General features: G+C 33.7%; 1 protein-coding gene across 2 annotated transcripts; it reads right to left on the bottom strand.

The window, feature by feature from the left end:
• Nucleotides 1-2,310: 2,310 nt before the first annotated feature.
• On the bottom strand, nucleotides 2,311-21,794 carry LOC124412471. 2 transcript variants are annotated; one of them, XM_046892352.1, is made up of 9 exons: nucleotides 21,131-21,794; nucleotides 18,408-18,440; nucleotides 16,607-16,672; nucleotides 7,418-7,692; nucleotides 6,869-7,124; nucleotides 6,335-6,725; nucleotides 6,068-6,244; nucleotides 5,156-5,262; nucleotides 2,994-4,271 (listed from the first exon to the last, which is right to left on the bottom strand). In XM_046892352.1, exons 1-9 carry the CDS (start codon nucleotides 21,206-21,208, stop codon nucleotides 3,126-3,128), a joined length of 2,529 nt encoding a protein of 842 aa, XP_046748308.1. In that variant the 5' UTR covers nucleotides 21,209-21,794; the 3' UTR covers nucleotides 2,994-3,125. The 2 variants fall into 2 exon arrangements, with proteins under 2 accessions (XP_046748307.1, XP_046748308.1); XM_046892351.1 differs by lacking the exon at nucleotides 5,156-5,262 and having other exon boundaries at nucleotides 2,311-4,271; nucleotides 21,131-21,793.
• Nucleotides 21,795-21,814: the final 20 nt, after the last annotated feature.

Raw genomic sequence — 21,814 nt, 5'->3', positions numbered from 1 at the left:
TTAAAGTATTTGTGTTGAAAAATGTACATTTGAAATTCTCAATTAATATAAACATATATGAACTATATTTGCAAGTATTCAACGTCGAATGTTATGTTCGTATAAATATATTGACTTATGTTAATTTAGCTTGTACCCATGAATATATTCGACATTTGGGTATAGGTAAATATAATTAGAAAAACTGTGTAAAGCAACGATATTTTTCAATCACTTTATTCAAAAAATACGAATTTTTCGATTAATCTCATCGCCTAGTCTCGCAACAATCTTTTCTCAATACTGGGTAAAATAAAAAGAGGAAGAGATGGAGAAGAAAACGGATTTTTACATCTCAATAACATTAGACGCATAATGATAAGATATATTGTTAACTGGAAAATCGAAATCAACATAATAACATCGGTTTACGGCCGGCGAATCGTAGCACCGTGGCTATAACATTATTATGTTCTAGACGTGACACTTAAGAGTAAACAATAACACATGCATTGCATAATAAAAAAAACAAACAACGAAAACAGTGTCAACGTGAACTTAATATACGACATGAATATACGGCGAACTTTTCTTTATATTGACTGACAATAGTGAAAAAATGTTTTCTGGTTATATAATTGAGTGAGCAATATTGAATAAATAAATAATTAATTAATTAATTACAAGTTATATTATTATTTGGTTATATTCTTCGTTCACTTCTTTCTTTTTCATTACCTACTTTCCAATGTTGTTTCGTATAGGTACTTTTTAAACGACTATTAAGGCAGTATGGCAATATGACTTGGTTACGTAGATGTAGGCATTATACGTGTATCCTAAGCTCTTGCAGAGAAGGGAGAATGTCAGAGATAGAGAGAGAGAAGAGAGAAAAAATATTGTCAATCTCCAATTTACTACTCCTATAATTATACTCAGATATGTGCCTTTTGTAACATCGCAAAGTCAGATAAACAGGTTTGGAGATCCATATGGATTATTAATAAACTTTTCTTGCACTCCAAGAATAATAATTTATACCTATGTATATTGTAATAATAATAATAACATAATTATTTTGCACGTGTTAATAATATAATACCATACATTATAATACCTACTAATATAGTTTAGATCTTACATTATAAAATTCTCAAAGCAACTTTTGTGACCACCTCTACCCTCGCAGTTATTTACTTCATTCTAAGATATGGCTTCATTTTTGACTCGTTTATGTGATGTAAGACAATCCCTTACAGAGTAAAAATTAAATAAAACAATCGAGATGTAATCATGAATCATTACCTAGACACAATCAAAATTTCCCTCAATCCACTTATGGTAAAAAAGCAATTCGTTTATTCATACTACACGAGTACATAAAACGATTTTTCGTTTTTATCATCACTATAGATTACTATTGCTGTTTATGAATTTATTGAATTTACTGAGAAATGATGTCATAATTAAAATTGGATCAATTCTGAATTTAATAACTTTAAAGAAATATATAGGTATGATAAATATTTTCAGTTTCGTCGATATATTTTATTATCTAAGCAATATATAGAGTAAATTCCTACCGCCTGCATAGTCCGTCGACTGCTGAGGTTTAATGCACAGGCGCTACAATCAAAGCAACCGTCATAACTTAGGACAACAGTTCGCTGCAATGTACGTAAACTCAAAAATCCCAACAGTTATCCGTATTGAGCACAATTGCTAGCGACAACTGTTAAACAGCCCCTCTCAAATTGTGGCGCATACACAGTAAATTTTAGCAAACGACGGATCATGTAGTCGTTAGGAATTCACTCTACATATTATATAGTTTTGTTTGAAATCCTGCATTCTAAGATAATTATTTCTGTTACTTCTATCCCTTTTGCTTCTTTCCTGGTCCCACATAACATAATAATAATAATGACGATAATAATAATAATAATAATAATAATAATAGTCTTCTTAGAAACAATCCTTGATTAAAGAAAAATTCAAATCAAGTATTCCTTAATGAATATTTATTAACTTGAAAAATCTTGCATGCAATGAAAAGAACAAACTTCGCCAAACAACAACTTTAGAATATCGTTTACAATGTTACAACTATGAGCCTAAACATTGATTTTTGGCATATGGAAAATCGCGTAAATGGACTTTAGACGATTTCAGGGTTTGAATATTGTCTGGGTTACTCCTAAAATTCGTAGACGCTGTTATTCGCACTTCAAACTGCAATCAATAAGCGTCGACTTATATTAATTACTGTAATCCTTTGAATCCACACTTTAGAGCATAGAGATGAGAAGTAGTTGAGATAATAAAAGAGTATTAATAACGTATGATGTATTGAGCGAACGAAAGACATTTTTCAAATCTCTCATTTATATTAAATATCCTAATTTACTGGTACGCTTAAAACTAGTTTCAACAATTGGTAGTTTCATCTTTGTCGACCTCTAGCATAGCAGACTCAAACTGTTCAAGGACCTGCATGTTCTCTGTGGATACAACATTCATACCCAATTTTGCCTTGCTTTCTTCTTCTGTTATTGTGGTAATACGACTTTTGCCAAGCAAGATTATTCTATCATTATCGTCCGCATCTTTTATTATGAATTCGTGATCGTTCATTGGTAAGTCTTGTCTCTCGAATTCAGGCTTAATCTTAGGGGGCAGGAACTTTTTCCGAAGTGCAAGATAGTTTTTCTTTTGCGATAGTTCATTTCTCAGTATCTTCAGATCTTGCCTGATTGTCTCCTGCCGGCGAGTCTTGTCTGAATATTCATCTTCCCCCGAATCACCGCACTCATCAAAATTGTGAAACTTGATGTAAGTGTTACTGTGCTTTTTCTCGATCGCTATGAAATTCAGAGTCGTTTTCAAATTCTCATTATGATATTCCTCAAAGCTTGTGAAATCTGGATTTATATCAGCCCGCTCTTTGCCAATGTTTGAATCAGCATCATTATCTCTACTTTCACTTTCGGGTGAGTCATTTGTTGCAAGCAATGGAGCGTCATCGCCCTCGTTTACATCCAAAAGAAAGACTGAATCTTCTTTTTTTTCTGGAATTGCACTAATCTCTGGGCTTTTTCGTTCTAGGTTTGGTCTAAATGGCGCTGATAAATGCGCTTCTTCCAATTTCACGTATTCTGAGAAATTTGAGACGGAGGAAGAATGAATTCCAGGTTTGCGTTTGTCGCATTTCGATTGGTAATTTTCAGGTGGTTGGAGCTTGAATTCTGATTGGATTTGTTCTGCGGCTGGATCTTGCGACTGGACAAAACTACCGGTGAAGGGATGGGACTCGTTATTGCTTGAGAACAATGAGTAGAGTAAATTTGTTTTTGATTTGGCTTTTGAACAGTGGGCAACGGGTTCGCAGCAGGATTGTCCGACTTTTCGTGTCTCTGATTCTTTCGCGACGTCAGGTTTGTCGATAGTTTTTGGGCGGCCAATAATACTGTGGAGGGGTATAAAACTGTTCGATTGTCTTGGTGTTCGGAGCTGGTTGATGTTGAGTTTAGAGTGCTGTTTGGTGAGGCACTTCTCGCTGTTAAAACAGTTTGTTGATTCTGATTTAGCAGGTTTTGGCGGTGCATCTTCACCTGGCTTAGCAGGCTCTTGTCCATTGTACTTTTTGAATCTTCCCACTGATTCTCTGTGAGCAACAGACTTGACCTCTGATTGAGCGTCGTCATTGAAACTTGCATTTGAAGATTGTTGAGCGTCGACGGTGGTGGCGACAGGGATTCGCTTATCAGGCTTATTTCCGGGGACAGTTGACGAAGATGATGATGATGATAATTGTTTACTTCTTGCTGTGGTTTTTGATGATTCGGAGATTTTTTTGACAATGAGGTAAGACTGTGATTTTTCTTGCTGACCAACTGTGATTGGAAACTGGTAGGCGTAGGTGACCTTGGTGTCCGACTCGATGCTTGGTGGTCTTGAGAGTCGGTTGATGAGAATTGAGGAGTAAGATGTGCTGACGTTTGATTCTCCATTGTTGACAGCTGCTGCAGATGAGACAGTGGTCTCAGACTGATCGACGTCGAATGTGGAGGATGAGGGGGAAGAGGAGATGGCGGTGGAGACGGTGGAGGAGGGGATGGAGTTCGGGACGATAGGGATGAGGAAGGTTGAGGATGGAAGCTGGTTGACGTTGAGGGCTGCTGGGATGGGTCCTTCTGTTGCTGCATCAGCTTTATGAAATCCACCAGGCGTTTTACGGACCTCTGAGTCTTCTCTTGTTTCCCCAACATCTCTTGACGCGTTCGATGTTGTTGCTGAAATAACAATGCAAATAAATTCAATGTCCAAGACGCTGGTTGTATTTTCCAACAGTTAAAATGCTACAATCAAGGCAAATGAATTTACAAAAGGAAAAAATTGTTCCAATTAAGTAAATAATTCCATTTCTCATTTATTTAAATAAAATAAAGAATACTTGCTAAACAAATTCCTTTTCGCTGTGCACTGTGTACAAGTATACATGTGAAACGAATCGAGCATGCTCCAAAAATCTTGAGTGAATCTTAATTTCAAGAATAAAAAATTTACATAAATACGGCAAAATAATGATAAAACGTTAGTTAATAAGCTACAGATATGAAAGTAAAAATACCTAATTGAATTCATAGCCAATTTACACATATTATATGAACGGTGGATAGTATTAAAATCAAATACAGATGTGAAATGGGAATACGCTGCAAAAAAAAACTGCATAAATAAGTGAAATTATTACAACAATTGATTATAACTGCCTTGAAAATGTCGATCTCTGTGAAATAAATGTCACATAACGATCAGTTACATAAATCACGGAATCACATATTATGTAACATAGGAATTTGAAATATTTTCTATATCACTTTTCTTAATCAGATAGTAAGGTTGTGACAGTAAAATAAAGAATACCGCAGCGATTAGCAAAGATAAACGCAATATCAATTTTCAAACTTTATATTTTCTAATAAGTATTTAAATCAAAAAAGCAAAATGGCTCAATTTCTAAAAATACGTCGATTTTCAATTACCAGTAAAATAACGACAGCCAAAAACTAAACGAATAGGCAAAAATACTAGTAGATGTAAAGGTAGAATAACACATTCCAAATTAATAAAAATAGTTTTTTATGATTCGTTTTCTGTACAGGCCGTGACAAACCTGAAGAGATTGGCCAAGGAGTTGTGAGCGTTTTTCCAATTCATAAACCTGCAATCTCAAATCCGAGTTTCTCTCGCGCAGTTCATATCTCTCTCTCTCTTTTTCTTCTGCAAGACATTTTTACCTTTTGTTTTTCTATTTTCAATTTTTAGTTCGAATGTATTTTTTTCGACATTCAAGGCATACAACCAGATAGTATCGTATGAAAAAAAATGCTGTAGACAGTTAGTGAAAAAGCTTTGAGCGCTCAGCGTCAACGAATGTTCATTAATGATACAGAAATTGAAGTAAACAATCAATTAATGCATTAGTTGATGAATATGTATCAGCAATTCTGATAAGAGTCCATAAGAAAACTTCGTGAATACATTGCATGTATTAACATTCTTTAGATAGTTAGTTTTATTTGCACTATCTGCCCACAACATAGATTAGACGCATCTTAATTTACATTTCAAATATCAAAAAAGTGAAATAATGTCTATACAAGTATTGATTGTCCGACTGTTTCTTCACGAAGACATTAGCTCTTGAGTTTACTTTGTCAACGATCGGTTAAAATATAAGCACAAGGTACTAACGATAAGTAAAAATCGATAAGTTTCAAAGTTTAGCGAATAAAATTCATATATATAAATCAGAGCTGTCTGAAACATTTTAAATCGTGTCAATATGTCGACTAGATTGTCATGAAGAATTATTACATTGAACGAGGATGAATTTCTGCAATTAAATTCACGCGCTTGTCCGCAAACATTATTAATGTAATCTATTAATGGTAAATACAGCTTGTATCGATTTTACGATACATACAATTCACGTTAAGAGTTCAAAATACTCTGAGATTTTTTTTCACAACGTCATGACTTATAAATATAATAATACGTAATTAAAAATGCAGTAATTACTTACCAATTTCAATTTCCCTTCTAGTCTCAATTGCTAAGGTATCGCTACTGTTTTGATCACAATCTATTTCCTCAGTTTTAGTGGTACATTTTGGACAGGTTCTGAAAGGCGAGCTTAAAGCCACGTGGCAAGTAGTGTGAAAATATGAACCACAAACTTCGCAGACCTCTAAAGTAGAACCTGCGTAAAAGCAAAGTTACTTTGTTCAAACGAATGTACAAATTTAACGAGTGCGTGTGCATGAATGAATTGCGTCAAATAAATACATACCAGATTTTCTACAGAGAATACAAACTGCGCAGAATTTATTTTCAATCCTTTCGATGGTCAAACTCGAGGGTAGACCAGGTATGTGAACAGCTTTGCCTCCCACCGATGTAACCGACTTAACGTTAGACTGCTGTCCGTGGCTCGAACTATTCTCGGATTTCGTTTTGCCCGCAAATACTTTACTTTCTTGATTATTTCTAAGTATATTTGGTCTTGTCGATGACTTTTGCGTTGGAATTAACGACTTTGCGGAAGCTGCAGAAAGCGGCGAAGATGACTTTAAACCTCCCACCTTAGACGGAGGTGGAGATGGGCCATTTAATCGAGCTGTCGTTTGTCGTGTTTGCGGTGCTGTCCCATTCGATTGCAGATACGAGTGTCTTTTTCTTTTCTGAAATTAAATCGATGTTAATTTTTGTAATGTGCTTAAAATTTATTTCCACTTTGGATGTAAGTATAATAAAGCATGCGATTCAAGTCTTTGTGAGCGAACAAGTTTACAAACGGGTTTCGATTAAACAGTTATAAACTTACAGTAGGAATTTCCCAATTAGAATAAACGAACTGTGGATTGGCGGTACTCCTGCGTTTTCTTTCTGCTCTTTTGTTTTGTAATTCCGTGTGTTTGTCGGCTGTGATCAATCCGAGACATCCAAGAAAATTCTGCTGCTTATAATGAAGATCTTGGTAAATATCATCAGGGATCGGTTTCTCAGTCGAATTTTCATCCGTTCCAATTTCGACGATATCCTCGTCGTTTGAATCTATTCGGTTGAATCTTGTTCTTTCCCTGTCAAAATCAATCATATTGAGAATGAATAAGGCACACAGATGAACTTACGTTAAAGAAATTTATTAAATTCTGATTATTCTTAGCATGTTATTTTCGTATTAAAAACAATAACTGTGACCTGTTTTCAATCAGAATAAATTAAATCCTCCAAAACCGGTGAAAATATTTCTCTGTGAAACTCTATCCAAAACTTAAAGAGACAAATATCAATTTTGGCAAGAGGGTGAAGAAAATCTTCAGCAGTTAAAAATGTAACATTTTTCACAATTAACACCGTTCTCGCAGCTTACCTGGAACAATTATTTCGAAAATGACGACTGGGTGAGGGTAGATCAACGTTTTGAATTTCATCCTCGTAATCGTCTTTCGACAATCTGCGTCTCAATACGTTGAAATTATTCCCATTGACGGTTTGCTCGCATTCGCGGCTTTTCGTCACATTATTATTCGTTATACTGTCGTTGTTGTTCAATCCTAATAACGAGCCTATAGAGACTTTGCCGCCATTTGAATTTGCCGCTTCGTACAGCTTCACCTCTTTGCGCAAACGCTGAACGACCTGCTTCTGCGTAACACACAAAAACATATCCAAGCATTAGTATTATCGAGTTTTTCCGCAGTTTTCATCGAAAATTTTCAACTTATACAATCAGATTTCAAATTTCGAACTTCCAACGCGGATTAACGAAATCATCGCTCTGACTTATTTCGCTCAGTTGATAATTACACAATCTGTTTTACCTTTATTTACTTGTCTTATTTTTACAATAATCTGATAATTTATATATTATGCAACTTTATCCCTGTACATGAATAAAAAAAAATCATTTTATTATATTTAATTTTATTATTAATATTTCCACAATCAACTCCTAATGCCGCGTATTATTTTACCCATAATTCTCGTCACAAAAGCGTTCAAGTTCAAAGTTATTCGCGTGTAAGACGTCTTGTATATTACATTACACCCCTACATGTGGGGTGAAAAACTTGCCGCATTACTATCGTTCGATCTCTCCTTCTATCTACACCTATACATACATAAATCTGTGCATATGTACACGTATATACTATGTTATATGTTTTCGGTTATTATTACTTAGTCAAGATCTTACAATATCTTCCGTAATTATCTTACAACGGTTATTTACCCTCGCGATACGCGCAGCAGCGAAAACTCCGTGTAAAAAGTTACATGAAAAAAACTTTTGTGCATGGTATAAATTTATATATAATTCAAGAGGCCTAATTTTCAAATAAAATTTCATTCTCTTTATACGAATCGATTAATTGCAAATAATTGAAATAACATTAAGTATAATTATATTATAGCATAAGAAATTGAGTAAATTGTCAAACGATTTTGAAAATCTTCCTTTTATACGTTTAAAAAAAAAAGTCTTCAGTAATATATAAACAAAAAAAAAGAGAAAGCACTGTGTAATGTACTCGTATTATATGTAAAGTACTACGATACATTGTACCAAGTTTCTTTTGTATTATACTATTTAGTATTAAGTTTGTATATTTTTCTTTTAGTGTATATTTTTTCCGCTCTTTTATTGTCAAGATCCAGGCCTATGTACAGGTAATAAATTTATCAAAAATAAAAATTTCGCAGAAACAATGTACCCTCGATCTGTACCAATTAACACGGTTATATACATGCAGAGGCCGCGATGAAATTCCACTCGATAATCGTCCGATTTAGAAAACAAAGAAGTGCGCCGATACAAAAACGTTTTCAACTACGCGTAGACATTTGTTTAGCGAATTTTTATTCCACGTTAATATACTATTGAATATTATCGTGTACTACTGTATCTGAAACTGACCTAAACTGTAAAATCGCGTAAGAGATCAAAGTGTAGTACACAAGTCGAAAAAAATATTACAAAATCTTCAGCACAAGATGATAATTTAAAAAAAAGAGCTAGCTGTCGAAAAACGTAATCGATATTTACGTTTGAGGAAAAGAAGAAAATTTTAGTAGAGTGTAAAACCGTAATCTCTCGAGAACTGTGTGTCAAATAGGGCCTAAAAAATTAGAAAATCGCAAATAGCCATACCTTAAAATATTAATTAAAATTAATTAAGTTAAGAGCTCAAACTTTAACAGAATTTTGTTTCGTCATCTTGAACGATATATTTTCACGGTGACTAACTAAAAATGAAATAATAGTTTTTTTAGTGCGTGTGTGTGTGTGTTTACATATATAATATTATATACTTTTCAAGGGATGTAAATATTTCCCGGAGATATGTTTTATCGATTTCGAGGGTGTCTCTCCTTCCCTTTTCCTTCTTTCCTCTGCACTCCCCCCCTCTCGATTCCCTCTCCGTCCGTCTGCAGTTACGAGACGGAGATGAAATCTACAGACTCTCGACTCTCGGCTCGTCGCCACGGAAAGCTGCGTGAAAACTTAGCAACAGATGCAATTTGATATGTGCTGATACCTACGAGCTGCGAGTTATGCGGTTGAAATGAGAAATGCACTAGCTGCGTATGGAATCCGGCATTTCGATTAGATTTGAAATACGAGAGTTCACCGATTAGTTTAGACGGTACATTATTTTTATTCAGAATTGAATTTTTTTTTCTTCTTATTTTTTCCAACATTCACGTTTATTTGGTTAATTAAATGTCAATTTGGATGAATGAAATTGAACGCAATGAAAAGCGAGTCTATAAGCTTGTCGAGATGATAAACTTTTCACAATTATATATAAATTGATTCAAAGTCACAACACCAATTAAGAAAAGCTGATTTTCGACTTATTATGTTTAAAATAAAACACGATTCAGTCCGCAAGAGTTACAAGAAATTCCGGGATTGACGATATTGCGCGGAAATTTCATTCGTGCTTTCAAGGGGTGTGTTTTTTGAGTTGTAAAAATCGTAAAAAAGATATCACAAAGTATAAATGACAGTAAAATTTGATTATATATTGTCAAAACGCGTCTAATTATAGCTTAATAATTATTATCTGAAAATTACTTCAATTAATCAATTAAAAACTTGTGACTATAATATCAATAAAAAGAGCTAAATTAATCTAAAAATCAAAAACCAAAAAAACATTTTTATAATGTATATATATATATATATCTATATATATATATTACATCTGAAGCATAAAATACGTTTACCTAAATATTTTCTATGAAAGATTTTTTCTAACTCAGCTTTTTCAAAACCTTGTCTAAATTGTAGAAGATCCGATGATAAATAAGTTATTATAAGTAAAGGAATTTCCAAGGGCGCGTAATTTTCGCGCAGGCGCGAGCACATCAAGCTAATTCAAAGCTTCCAGAAAGTTTGGGGAAAGTTTTGCGCCACTCAGCCAAAGTTTTACTTCCTTGGAAGAGTTGAGTTGCGAAAACAATACTTTTCCTCACCGCGTGGTGTGTAAAGTCAACGTAAATACACTTTATATTATGCTCATTCTGAAGCTTGGAAAATAATTACTGTAAAATAGTCTTGACTTTATCAATTAATGCGCAAAAATTTATAGGAAAAAATAATCAGCGAATGAATTTTTTTTGCAGGAAGTAAACGCGAACGAACGCTACAAAGTAGTGTGAAAAAAAATTTCAAAACTCTGAACGAAATACTTTTTGGCTCATTTTTATCTGGAAGAAAAAATGTTATGATTTCATTTTGTTCGGTTTCATCTTTCTTTTGTTATATATGTAAGATTGTATTTAAGGGGTATTTTTGTAATTAATTGACATTAAAATTCCTCTAATCTCGTGATTATATTTTAAAAATTAAAGCAAAAAACTGCGAAACGATATCAAAGAAATGACATCAGCTTTTGTATAAAATTTTATAAAGCAAATGAATATAAGATACTAATCTTCAAAGTTTTCGTGACGTATTTAAAATATGTTTGCTAAATTAAATTATTGCTAAATCAAGTAGCAGGAATTTCGTCTACGTAGTCCGACGCAAAAGATCCTTAATTTCCATGTTTATATTCAATTCGCAATACTGATTAAGCACCTCTGTTGATAAAAATCAAACTTCCGTGAACGCGAGCGCTTTTAATACTTCCCTTCGCCTCGCCGAAAGCCTCGGGCAATTCAAAAGCTCATATCTCCCTTCGTATTTCAATATAAAATGAGGTCGGTCAACGGCGAGTGTACATACAGCCGAATAAAAATCAACCTCGAAAGCTTTATAATTAGAAAAAATAACGAGAAGCTTTTACATACGGTATTATACAAAAATTAATACTAAAATGTATAACGATCGTTAAACTTGTGTATTTTATTTCTGTATCTAATTATCCACGCAAAATATTCTCTTCAGCCACGCTTCTTCTCTAAAAACAAAACAAGAGAAAAAAAAAAGTTGTAGATAGAAAAACGAATGTAAAAACATAGCAAAATCGTACAGCATATAATTGCGTATAGTATGAATATAAATTATAACTTTACCGAACGCAAAATCCGTTCAAACTATTCCAATAATTTGTCAAAATGAAAAACTGTTTCTCAGATCCGAGAAAAAAAAAAAAATAATAATAATAATAATAATAAGAACAACTAAAAAAAGGTGGATACAACGAAAGTATACAGAAAGTTCGTGAACTGAAAGAAGATCGAGAGGAAACGAAACTTTCTGGTGAAGTAAAAATAAATATTATGACAGAAAAGATGAAATTGATAAGCTTGAAAAAAATTGTGAGACAAATTCTAAGGGTGGGGATAAAAATATAGAAAAATCCAAAAATCGACGGACCACAGTATCGAATTTTGAAAAAAGCGAAAACTTAATACATAAAATATAAAAATGTTAAAAGTCGAAGTATGAAGAAGTAAAAGATTAGAAAAAAAAGCCAGAAAATAGAATGCGAAAGTGTAGAATCGTCGCAATTCCTCTCGATAATATAGATTCCTATCCAGATACTCGATTTGACTGTTCCACGTTGTGTGGACTTTCTAAACTTCGTCTTTCCATACTTTTAACTTTTTGTGCTTAAACTATCCACATTTTGAAATTGTAGGAAGAAAAATTTGAGATATTCTGGTCCTTGTACGAATCAGTAATCCTAGTTTTTTATTCCCCCCCGAATTCTGAGTTAGGAGGAATGGTGTGCTATGGCGTAATGTAACGGCAAGCCGGTGTTCCATAATTTATCGAGATCAGGGTGAGCATTGTCTGCAGGATAATCGCGTAATCCATCTGAGCGCCTTTCTGATCCCAAGCGGAAGACACTCGTTCTCTCGCTGCTTCTGTTATATACACGTTTGCTGCCGCATGGATTGGGGTGTTTCAACTCTGCACAGCTTGAAAATCAATAACAACCGTCTCTTGCTTGACGGCGTGCCTTTCCGCTATTGGACGATTAAACTAAATCGGGCATAACGTTGGCCAATTCCGTTGGAACCGAAAATTATTTTCCCTCCCTTCCGTGAAGTCGAAGAATAAACGATATTCCTGTGCTAGTAAACTTTTCTCTCTTTTTGCCATTTACCGATTGTAAGAAATTCGCAAATCGTTGAATTATTACTAAACTTTGAACCATTTGCAAATCATCTTGTCGCGTGAAGATCAAACCTTTTATTTTCTCGTCGTTTGGAAAGTTCGTATTGAAAAGAATTGTCAACGAAAAAAAGTGTTTATATATATATATATATATATTAGGGTGGCGCAAAAAAAAAACCGACTATTTTTTTTTTTTTTCGAGTCTCGTGTAACAAACTGTTAGTTTTTGATTTTTTAAGAGCCCACTCGAAAGGACAGTTCAAAAAAAATTTGTAAGAGGTCGCTCCACATTTTTTAAAACGTCAGAAATCGTCGTAAATTGTTTTTTTTTTTTTTTTTTGCATTTTTTTTCTCGTTACGGTATAATTTTAGAGACAAAAAAAAAATAAGTTTCCGAAAGTTTCGTTTCAAAATTTGAAATTTGAAAGGTCGCTCATAATTTTTTTTCAATTTTTTGGTGCATTTCTTTAGATCTTTTCGAGCGACCTTTTAATATTCATATTAAAGTTTCATAAATTTTTCTTCTTCAATTTAGTAAGAAAGAATCGAAAACAATACACCACGACATGAATTAAAAATCAAACAAAATACTGAAAATATAATTTTTTTAATTTAATTTTTTGACGATTTTTGACATTTTTTTAAATTTCGAGCGACCTCTTAAAATTTTTTTTTTTTTTTTGAGCTGTCCTTTGGAGTAGGCTCTTAAAACATAAAAAAACTAACATTTTGTCACACGAGACTCAAAAAAAAAAGAATACTCGGTTTTTTCGCGCCACCCTAATATATATATGTATATAATTGATAATTTTATTCTCATCATTTTCGCTGCAAAGATCGAAAACAAGTATTCCGATAAAAAAGAAAAGTCGAATTCGACACTCACGATATTCGACAAGTAAAATATTTAAGACATAATATTTATCTGAAAATCGATGATGAAATTGACTTCATAAAAATAAATTTCATCCTATTGTCATATATTGCAAAATTTCTATTCTTTCGTACGAAAAACTGTTCATGTCAAGTGAAAGTTTCCGGCCCAGTTATTACGGGGTGTGTAATGTTTACTTCCTGAACCGTTAGAAATTTCAACTTTCCGGAGGATTTCCCAACTTCTCCGGACCACCTGGTCGAAAGTTTAGCAATACATCGGCGCTTGCGCCGCTCGCAACTCGACGAAATCTCCAACTCTGGCCGTTCAACGTTCTACTCATCCCTCTTCAATCTCTATCGTTTTAATTAAGAATTCTCGAATCTCCTCACCGCTATTATACCCACAGCATGCAACACTTCGCACCGCAATTCGCAAACTTTTTCACTGTAACTGTATAAACAGTTGATAAAGATTTTTTTTTCTCGAAAATTAAGTTAAACACGATGCAAAATTTTTTGAAAATAATCGATGGAATGTTGACTTTTTAATTTATGTATAATTTGGATAGGAAATTATGTATAATCAAAAATATGAAAAAATCTTCTGTATGATCGTTAATTATTGAATTAATTAATTAACAGATAGTTTTTGCAATCCTATATAATTTATATATATATATATATATATATATACACGTATTGTTATGTATAATATTAATGAGAGAATAACAGCTACAACGAAACTCATGACTATTGATGATAATATAAAATTATAAACAGCATCCTGTTGTAAGTTTTGCGTGACTATGCCAAGCGGCTTCTGCGAGTTGAAGATAATTGATTTTTAGCTGCAGTAGCAGCAGCAGCCAGGAATAAGTTCTACGACGTTCATCTTGCATTCTCTCATTTCTTACACGATGTATTAAACGTTCTATGTGAATGGCATCTAGAAATTTATCCCAAACAAGGGTAAAAACTTTGCAAATTGACTGGCAAAGAAAAAGAGAAGGAGATAATAGAGAGAGAAGATTCTTTTCATAGGCTTCAGAAAATGAGAAAAATGAGAAATCGGATGAAAATATTCTGCACAGAAATTAATATTAAATATGGATAAACATTAATCTTAAACCTTACGCTGCATACTGGGGTCAAAATGACCCCAAAGTATGTTCACCGTAGATTCCAGTTGAAAAACATTCGCAATAATGTTATTTGATCCAAGATTATTAATGAAATTATCGTAAAAAATGTTAATTCGAATAAAATAAAAATAAAAATGAATACATTTCTTTAATCTCCATATTTTTTTAAATAAATAGTCAGCTCAGAACATTGAAAATTCATTGAATTATGACTTTTTCATTATTTCTATTTATTTTTATAATAATTTTTATTCATTTTTTTTCCTATTCAAAATTTTATTTTACTGAAAATAACTAATTCGCCTGATTATCCGAGAATTTTTTCAACCTATTCGAATCGATATCTCCGTTTCTACGTATTTTCAATAATTCGAAATAAACTTGACATATTTCTTCAATCTCAACAAACGATCTTTCACAAATTATTTCACCTTCTCGAAATTACCATTTTATACACAAAATATCTAGAAAAATGAAGAATAAATCATTCGTATTGAATAGAGGAAAATAGTATAATATAAATATTATTTAGTCATAATACGTGACTTTCGTGTAATTATTATAAAAACAGTAATTGGAAGTAATCAGTTACACTCTACCAACATTCTACATATATCTACGATTATACACTGGGACTTATTGACCGATCTAAGATTAGACTATTGTCAATCGGATGTGAATCGGAGTGAAAAATTCTACGTCGAGTATAATAAGCGATACTTTGACGTTCGGAATTAATGCCGCATTTGCACGAAGCTCGTCGAACACGAGCTGCTTTGAGCTCGATTCTAATCCACGTCACGTGTACCTGACAACCTTTAAACCTATTTTTATCGACACTTGTACAATTTAAAGCCCGCGTTTTATCGTTAGCATTAAAAACCAGCTTAACTTCGAACCTGATTCACTGTATGTAAAATATCTATCTATGAAAGTATCGCGTCCAAGTCTAGTCGCCTTCAAACGTGTAATGTTATAAATATTTTCGACAACCTAGACTCTTAAGTGTATTTATTCTCGTTCAAGTAATTGCATTACAGCTCAGCTGCGGCATCATTTTGGACACGTATGTTAAGGAAAAGTAAATAGCCAGTAGCAAACTGGCTTATATTAATATTAATATAACACCTTTCGTAATATCGAAACTGAAACAGTCTTCGCCTATTAGATACGGAAAGGTAATACTTCTACCGTGTATTTTTTTCATTTTCATACTTATTTTTTTTTATCCTAAATGCACATAAACTCGTTCTAATGAATCGTCAACGAATTATAGTATTTTCGAAACGAATCGTTAACGAAAAAAGAAAACAAGACAAAATTTGTGAAAGCAATTTTTTACGTTCAACAATAAAAAAAAAAACGTCACATCTGACAATAAACTAAGTCAATTCATGCCATTCGCTTATTATACTGTAAGAAGAAGAAAAAAAAGAAAAAAAAAAAACTACTTTGAAGTGCATCGAATGAATGGTAGAAAAAAAAAAAAGAATTAACTCCTGCACTTTCCAAAATCACACGGAATTTTTTTAACATTCGTTTTTTGAAACTTTTCAAACGTATTTAATACATATCGTTTAAGATTGAAAAAGAAGAAAAAAATATATACGGATCTGGATGAAAGTCTAAATATTATACATGTAAAAACGAAGTTAGAACAATTATGACAAGAAAAAAAGAAAGTGTCGTTATTCAAATATATATATACATATATATACGGTTGAACGCAGGAATTAAGGAGTTCAAAGTTTGAAACGTTTATTGTTTATTGTTTGTTTTTTTTTTTTTTGCTTTTTTGCAGATATAATTATGTGTTATATTTCTTCACTTCCAAGCTAAGTACTTCGCTAATTTTCGGAAGACATACGAATGTGATACATCGTTATATTAGAATACTTGTTGGAAATCGTTTAATGTATATAAAATTATTTGAAAAAAAAAAAAAAAAAAAAAAATATCTACATACCTGGCATTTTGAGAGAGAAATTATGTGCTCTTGAATCTCGTGCAGCTGTCCAAGAAGTTCTTCGTTCTGGAACAATAACGATTTATCAATATTATTGCATCGCGATATAAACAATCGTAGATAAGTAGATATTGTTCTAATTTTATCAATTGAAATATGGAACCGTTGAAATGCTGACGTTACGTTTGCAGGCTCAGGATTATTGTTTAATCATATTATACGAGTATTATACAATGTTATATTATTATGTGGTATTATTATTATTATTATTATGTCAATACTATTCGCGCTTCGATGAAGAAATTAACGAGACTGTGTGCAGCTTGAGATTGAATGTCGGAATAACAAATGCGAGGATAAAATGCTACGATTTAGGTATAATAAATTATACGGTTATAATATTGTAGATACATTAGACGATCGTATCTTGTAATAAGTTGCAACGAGAACAAATAATTGTGTGGAGTACAAAGAATTGAATTTCGACGATAGATGTCACGTCGATGATAATCGAAGATGAAACAAAAGTTGCGAAAGAAGGATCGGCAGAAGGTCTGAATCGAAGATTGTTTTACTTTGACTAATTGTAAAGCCAGAAAAATGCACGGGTAACGTTACGATTTGCATAAATTATGATATTCGTATTTGTTCGTATTATTCAAGCTCAGAATTAGCTCTTACGAAGAGTAAATTATTTGATCATTCCGATTTTCCGCATATCACATATTTTATGCGACAATAGCAAAAAAACACGATAATGCCACGTATTGTTTTTTACTTTCTTACAAAGTTGAAAATTATCAAGTATTAGTTGAATTAGAAATTTATAATTGTTGAAATAAAAATTTAAATCTCCAATGCCGTATAATTATGAATAAAATGAGAATAGATCCTTGAAATTTTCGTTGACACGATATTTATTCTTCCATATATCTAATAAATTGATATTTTTATACAACAAAAATCATACGGCAAAACAGTTTGTCGAGTGATTTAATCGGAGATGATCCAAGATGATTAGGACAGAAGAGAAACGGTTATTTCTAGATCAGGGTTAATCTAATAGCACTTCAGGCCAATTATTATTGCTGTTCAACACAAAATACAAGTCAATCTAGGTTTCTATCTAGGTGCTAGTCTACAGTTTTCAATTTTCACTTTCAAAACGGATATCCATTATTACAATGTACAATGTGAAGTGAATAGTGATATTAATAAATTGTTTTTTATGTGCCAATAAGATTTAATGATTCGGTTTTATGACTTGTCGTTCGTAAATTGAATTGGGTGCAATTTACGGAAAAAAGAATGACAAACGCATTAAATTCCGAAGCTTTTTCCCGACAAAAGTTCAAATTCAGAAGAAAAAGTTGTTTCATTTGATTGATTATTAATTATTAAACTCAGCTCTTATATGTTATAAGTAACCGACTAAATTGATTAACACACAAGCAAATTAATCAAAGCAAATCAGTTTTTCATTCGATCGATTAAATGTTCTCTCTCTCTGTCTCTGTCTTGGAGCAACAAAGTAGTCAGTAAAACAGACTGGAAATATAACGATTCGTGCATTTTCTTCTGATTAAAATATCACCAGAATCGCTGTTTCAAATTTAATCTAATACAATAAAAAAATAAACGATTTTAGCGAATCAATTTGCAGAACAATTCATCCCCAACTTAAGCCACACCTCGTTATTGGGGTGCCAAGTAATTGAATCGGTGAAAGAACTGAATCCTCGAGGAGTTAACAATTACCAAATAGACTGATCATCAAGTACTTATTTTGTATCCAACTTACGTTCGGGTCTTCGTTCAGCTTCCCCACGTACACCTGCGAGAACAAAGAGAGAAGAAATAATGTAATATTCAAATATATATGACGCATCAACTCGCTTAACTAAAACAACAACAAATTGCGAGTTCTTTGTATTATAAATAGTTATGAATTACTCAGCCTGGAGGCGAACTAAATCCTGATAAGGGATTACTAGTTATGGAAACATGACTAATTGTAAGGATGTTTCACGCGTACGGTCTAAATAAAAATATGTAACAACAATCTTCATTCGTTTGCCGTAGACGCAAAAGGAAAAAAAAAAGAATGAAAAGACGCAATTTAGAATAAAATTCAATAAAATTATGAACAATTTTATAGAGAAGCCGTATTATTCTACAAAAATTTCTTCAAATACCAAACTATACTTATTATAACGTGTTGGAAACGTGTTTATTACTATAACTGTAAAAATCGCATGAATTTAATAATTTCCGTAAAAATTCCTTGATTAAAATTTTTTCCCCATTATTCATATAAAACGTAATTTCACCGAGATTGTTACAACGATTATATTAAACATTCTTGGAGATAAAACTCGAGGGCATTTCTTCCGTTCAATTGAACCAGAAGCAAATAAGCCAATCAAAAAAACTTGATTCCATTTAGTATTTCTATCAACTGATAAGTTACAAAATTTGAAGAAAAAAAACGTAAGCCTTTGTATATATCTATAATTTATCAAATATACACTTTAGTTACGTAAACAGTGTCCGCTGCACATCGCGCATACAATAGCGTACAGTTCACACATCTATGCAGTTGCATGCACGGATTTACCGCTGCTTATAGCCGCAGAGGCGGGTTTAACGAGCTACGTGACATTACGATTTGCACTTGATATCTACGTGCATGATTCTCTCTGTAATTTCACTTAAGTTCTTAGTATTTATTATTTTGTCTTTCTTTTTTTTTTATCCATTTTACCTCGCACATGTCGAGAGGATCATTCGCACTTAGGAGTTACTAATATTGTCGGAAATTCTATCTGTATATAATATACGTATTTATAAATACGAGACGCTGCCGCCGCCATTGCAACTCTTTACGTTATCTTGACGGATAGATGTGTGCAGCTAAAATTCGTCGCAGGTATATAAGTTCATATGGTTTGTTTGCTGTGGATTGTTTTATGAGTAAAAAAACACCTTGCGCAACGTGAGAATAATTTATCGGTCAACTTCGTACAACGATTATTAAATAATCGAACAGAATTGAACCATAATCGACGATTATTATCTCCCTAACGCAATATAGTTATCTGTGAAAATTTTACCCAAAGTAGTATCGTCTGCACGAGGCAATACACATATGCAAGAAATAAAAATCTGCTTTTAACGCCTTTTCTTTTTCTCATAGTTTTCTTTTATTAGAAATTATCAGACATACTTGCATGCATACCGACTGAGATACAATATTGTGTGTATAGAGACGTTGGTTGAATATATACAACGACGCTAAGTGAGACGCTAATTCTTGCTAAAATACCGCGAAAGAATTTTCCGCAGATTCAAAATTACTACATGCAGTACACGCAATAGCGTGTGTATAGTTAAGAGATATAGCTATAGAGAAGGGGGGGGGGGGGGGGGGGGGGGGGATGATAATAAAAGTTTCACGGCGGCTTAAAGTTGTAACGTGTATAAACTTGGGGAATAATGCGGGGAGGGAAAGCGGAAGTAAAAAAGTGGCGGAAAGTTTTTATGTTAGGCGAGTAAACTCGCGTGACTTCTTAGGAAAGATTTTTAACTCTTGTGTTTATACGCGGGTGAAATAGTTGCGCGCGACTCGTTGCGCGCTGCGTTCAATGGATAAGGAAGAACGCGACCCGAGCAACGGAGTAGGTTTAATACTACTCGAGTAGTTTGATGATACTCGTCGCGCAACAATAACGATACCCTAAAACTTCTATTATAATTCGTCGATTTGACGATGAGAAAGAAAGCGGACACGTTGTGTGCAACTCGTAGCGATGTTGCAGGTTGCAGCTGGGTGACGATCGATCATTATCATGTTAAACGTAATGCAACGCGACTCGGAGCTGTAATAGAGAGACCGTCGAAATGAAATAAGATGTAGAGAAAATAACTATTGCCTATATCGTAAATCATACAAAACGTAACGACGCGTCGACGACGATATACGGTAACAGCGGCGACCTTGGTTAATTGAAGTATTAAAACTGCGGCGATAAAAAACATCGACGATAGCGAGAAATACACGGAGATGTAAATGTCATACCTGAAAAACTCTGCGTTGATATACGTAGACTTAGTTTAGATGGAAAGTAAACGACGAATTTTGTAATTATGTTGCAGCTATTAAAACTCTGCACGCGAAATTAGGGCCAACAGTTACTACGTCGATATCGAACACTTATCTCTCTATTACGATGATTTTGCCTTGTGTATTTCGCAGTTTCTTTTCTTAAATTCTATACAACCGCGTAAGTCTGATGATCGGAGAATTAATTGACGAGGAAAAAGTTTAATCGCACTCGTCGAAAGTTTTGGCATCATCTCCAAGCCCCCTTTCCCCTCCTCGTCCTCGTCGTCGTCGCGCTCCGAGTGTGTAACAGTGTGTAAATGATGCATGGAAGCCTATGGTAATTGCGTAGACATTATATGTAACACGCGGCAGGTTTTACAATGGAGATATCAAAGATCCGACGATGAGAAATTACTTGCCTGATGATTTTGTATGGCGTATTTGAGCTTGTTTTGCACCGAGTGTATCTCATCCTGTAAACTTTTCGATATCTCCATAGTCGGGCTTGGAAGTTGACTCGAGTTATTCCGAAGTTGAGGAATGCGCTTCGTTATCGGCACCGCGTTAATCAACGACACCAAGCTTGACGATTTTCTTTCAACAGATTATATTACTTATTCACAAAAGAGAGCGAAGCGATATTATATTATATCTCTCTCCTCTCGGCTCTCGGCTCCTCGGCTCCTCGGCACGGCGCGCACCACGGCACTTGCCCGATTCACCCACCAACACAAACAATTGACCATCCACACAAGTCTGATATTTGACGGGTCTTGTGTGAGTTTTCACCGACGCGGATACACGACGACGGACGACAGGCACACGACACACCGCGCAACTTGCGTTAACCCCCCTTTCGGTATTGCCGAATCTATTTTCCATCTAAGTTGCCGTTCATTTGGGAAAATACCGACCGGTCTAATGGTCTAAACATGTCGTTTATTTGTCGGACAACCTACCCCAGTAATGTTACACGATATTTCGACTCAGTTTCAATTAAATCTCGGCCATTTAAAAGAGATTTTCCGATGCAGAGGCAGATGTTTTCCCAATAATAAGAGCGCGCAGGGGTGTGTGGTGTTGCTGCCGAATGATCGTGGCGC

Source organism: Diprion similis, chromosome 11 (assembly GCF_021155765.1).
Source record: "Diprion similis isolate iyDipSimi1 chromosome 11, iyDipSimi1.1, whole genome shotgun sequence".
Lineage (NCBI taxonomy): Eukaryota > Metazoa > Arthropoda > Insecta > Hymenoptera > Diprionidae > Diprion > Diprion similis.
This window is presented reverse-complemented; position numbering and strand designations above follow the sequence as displayed.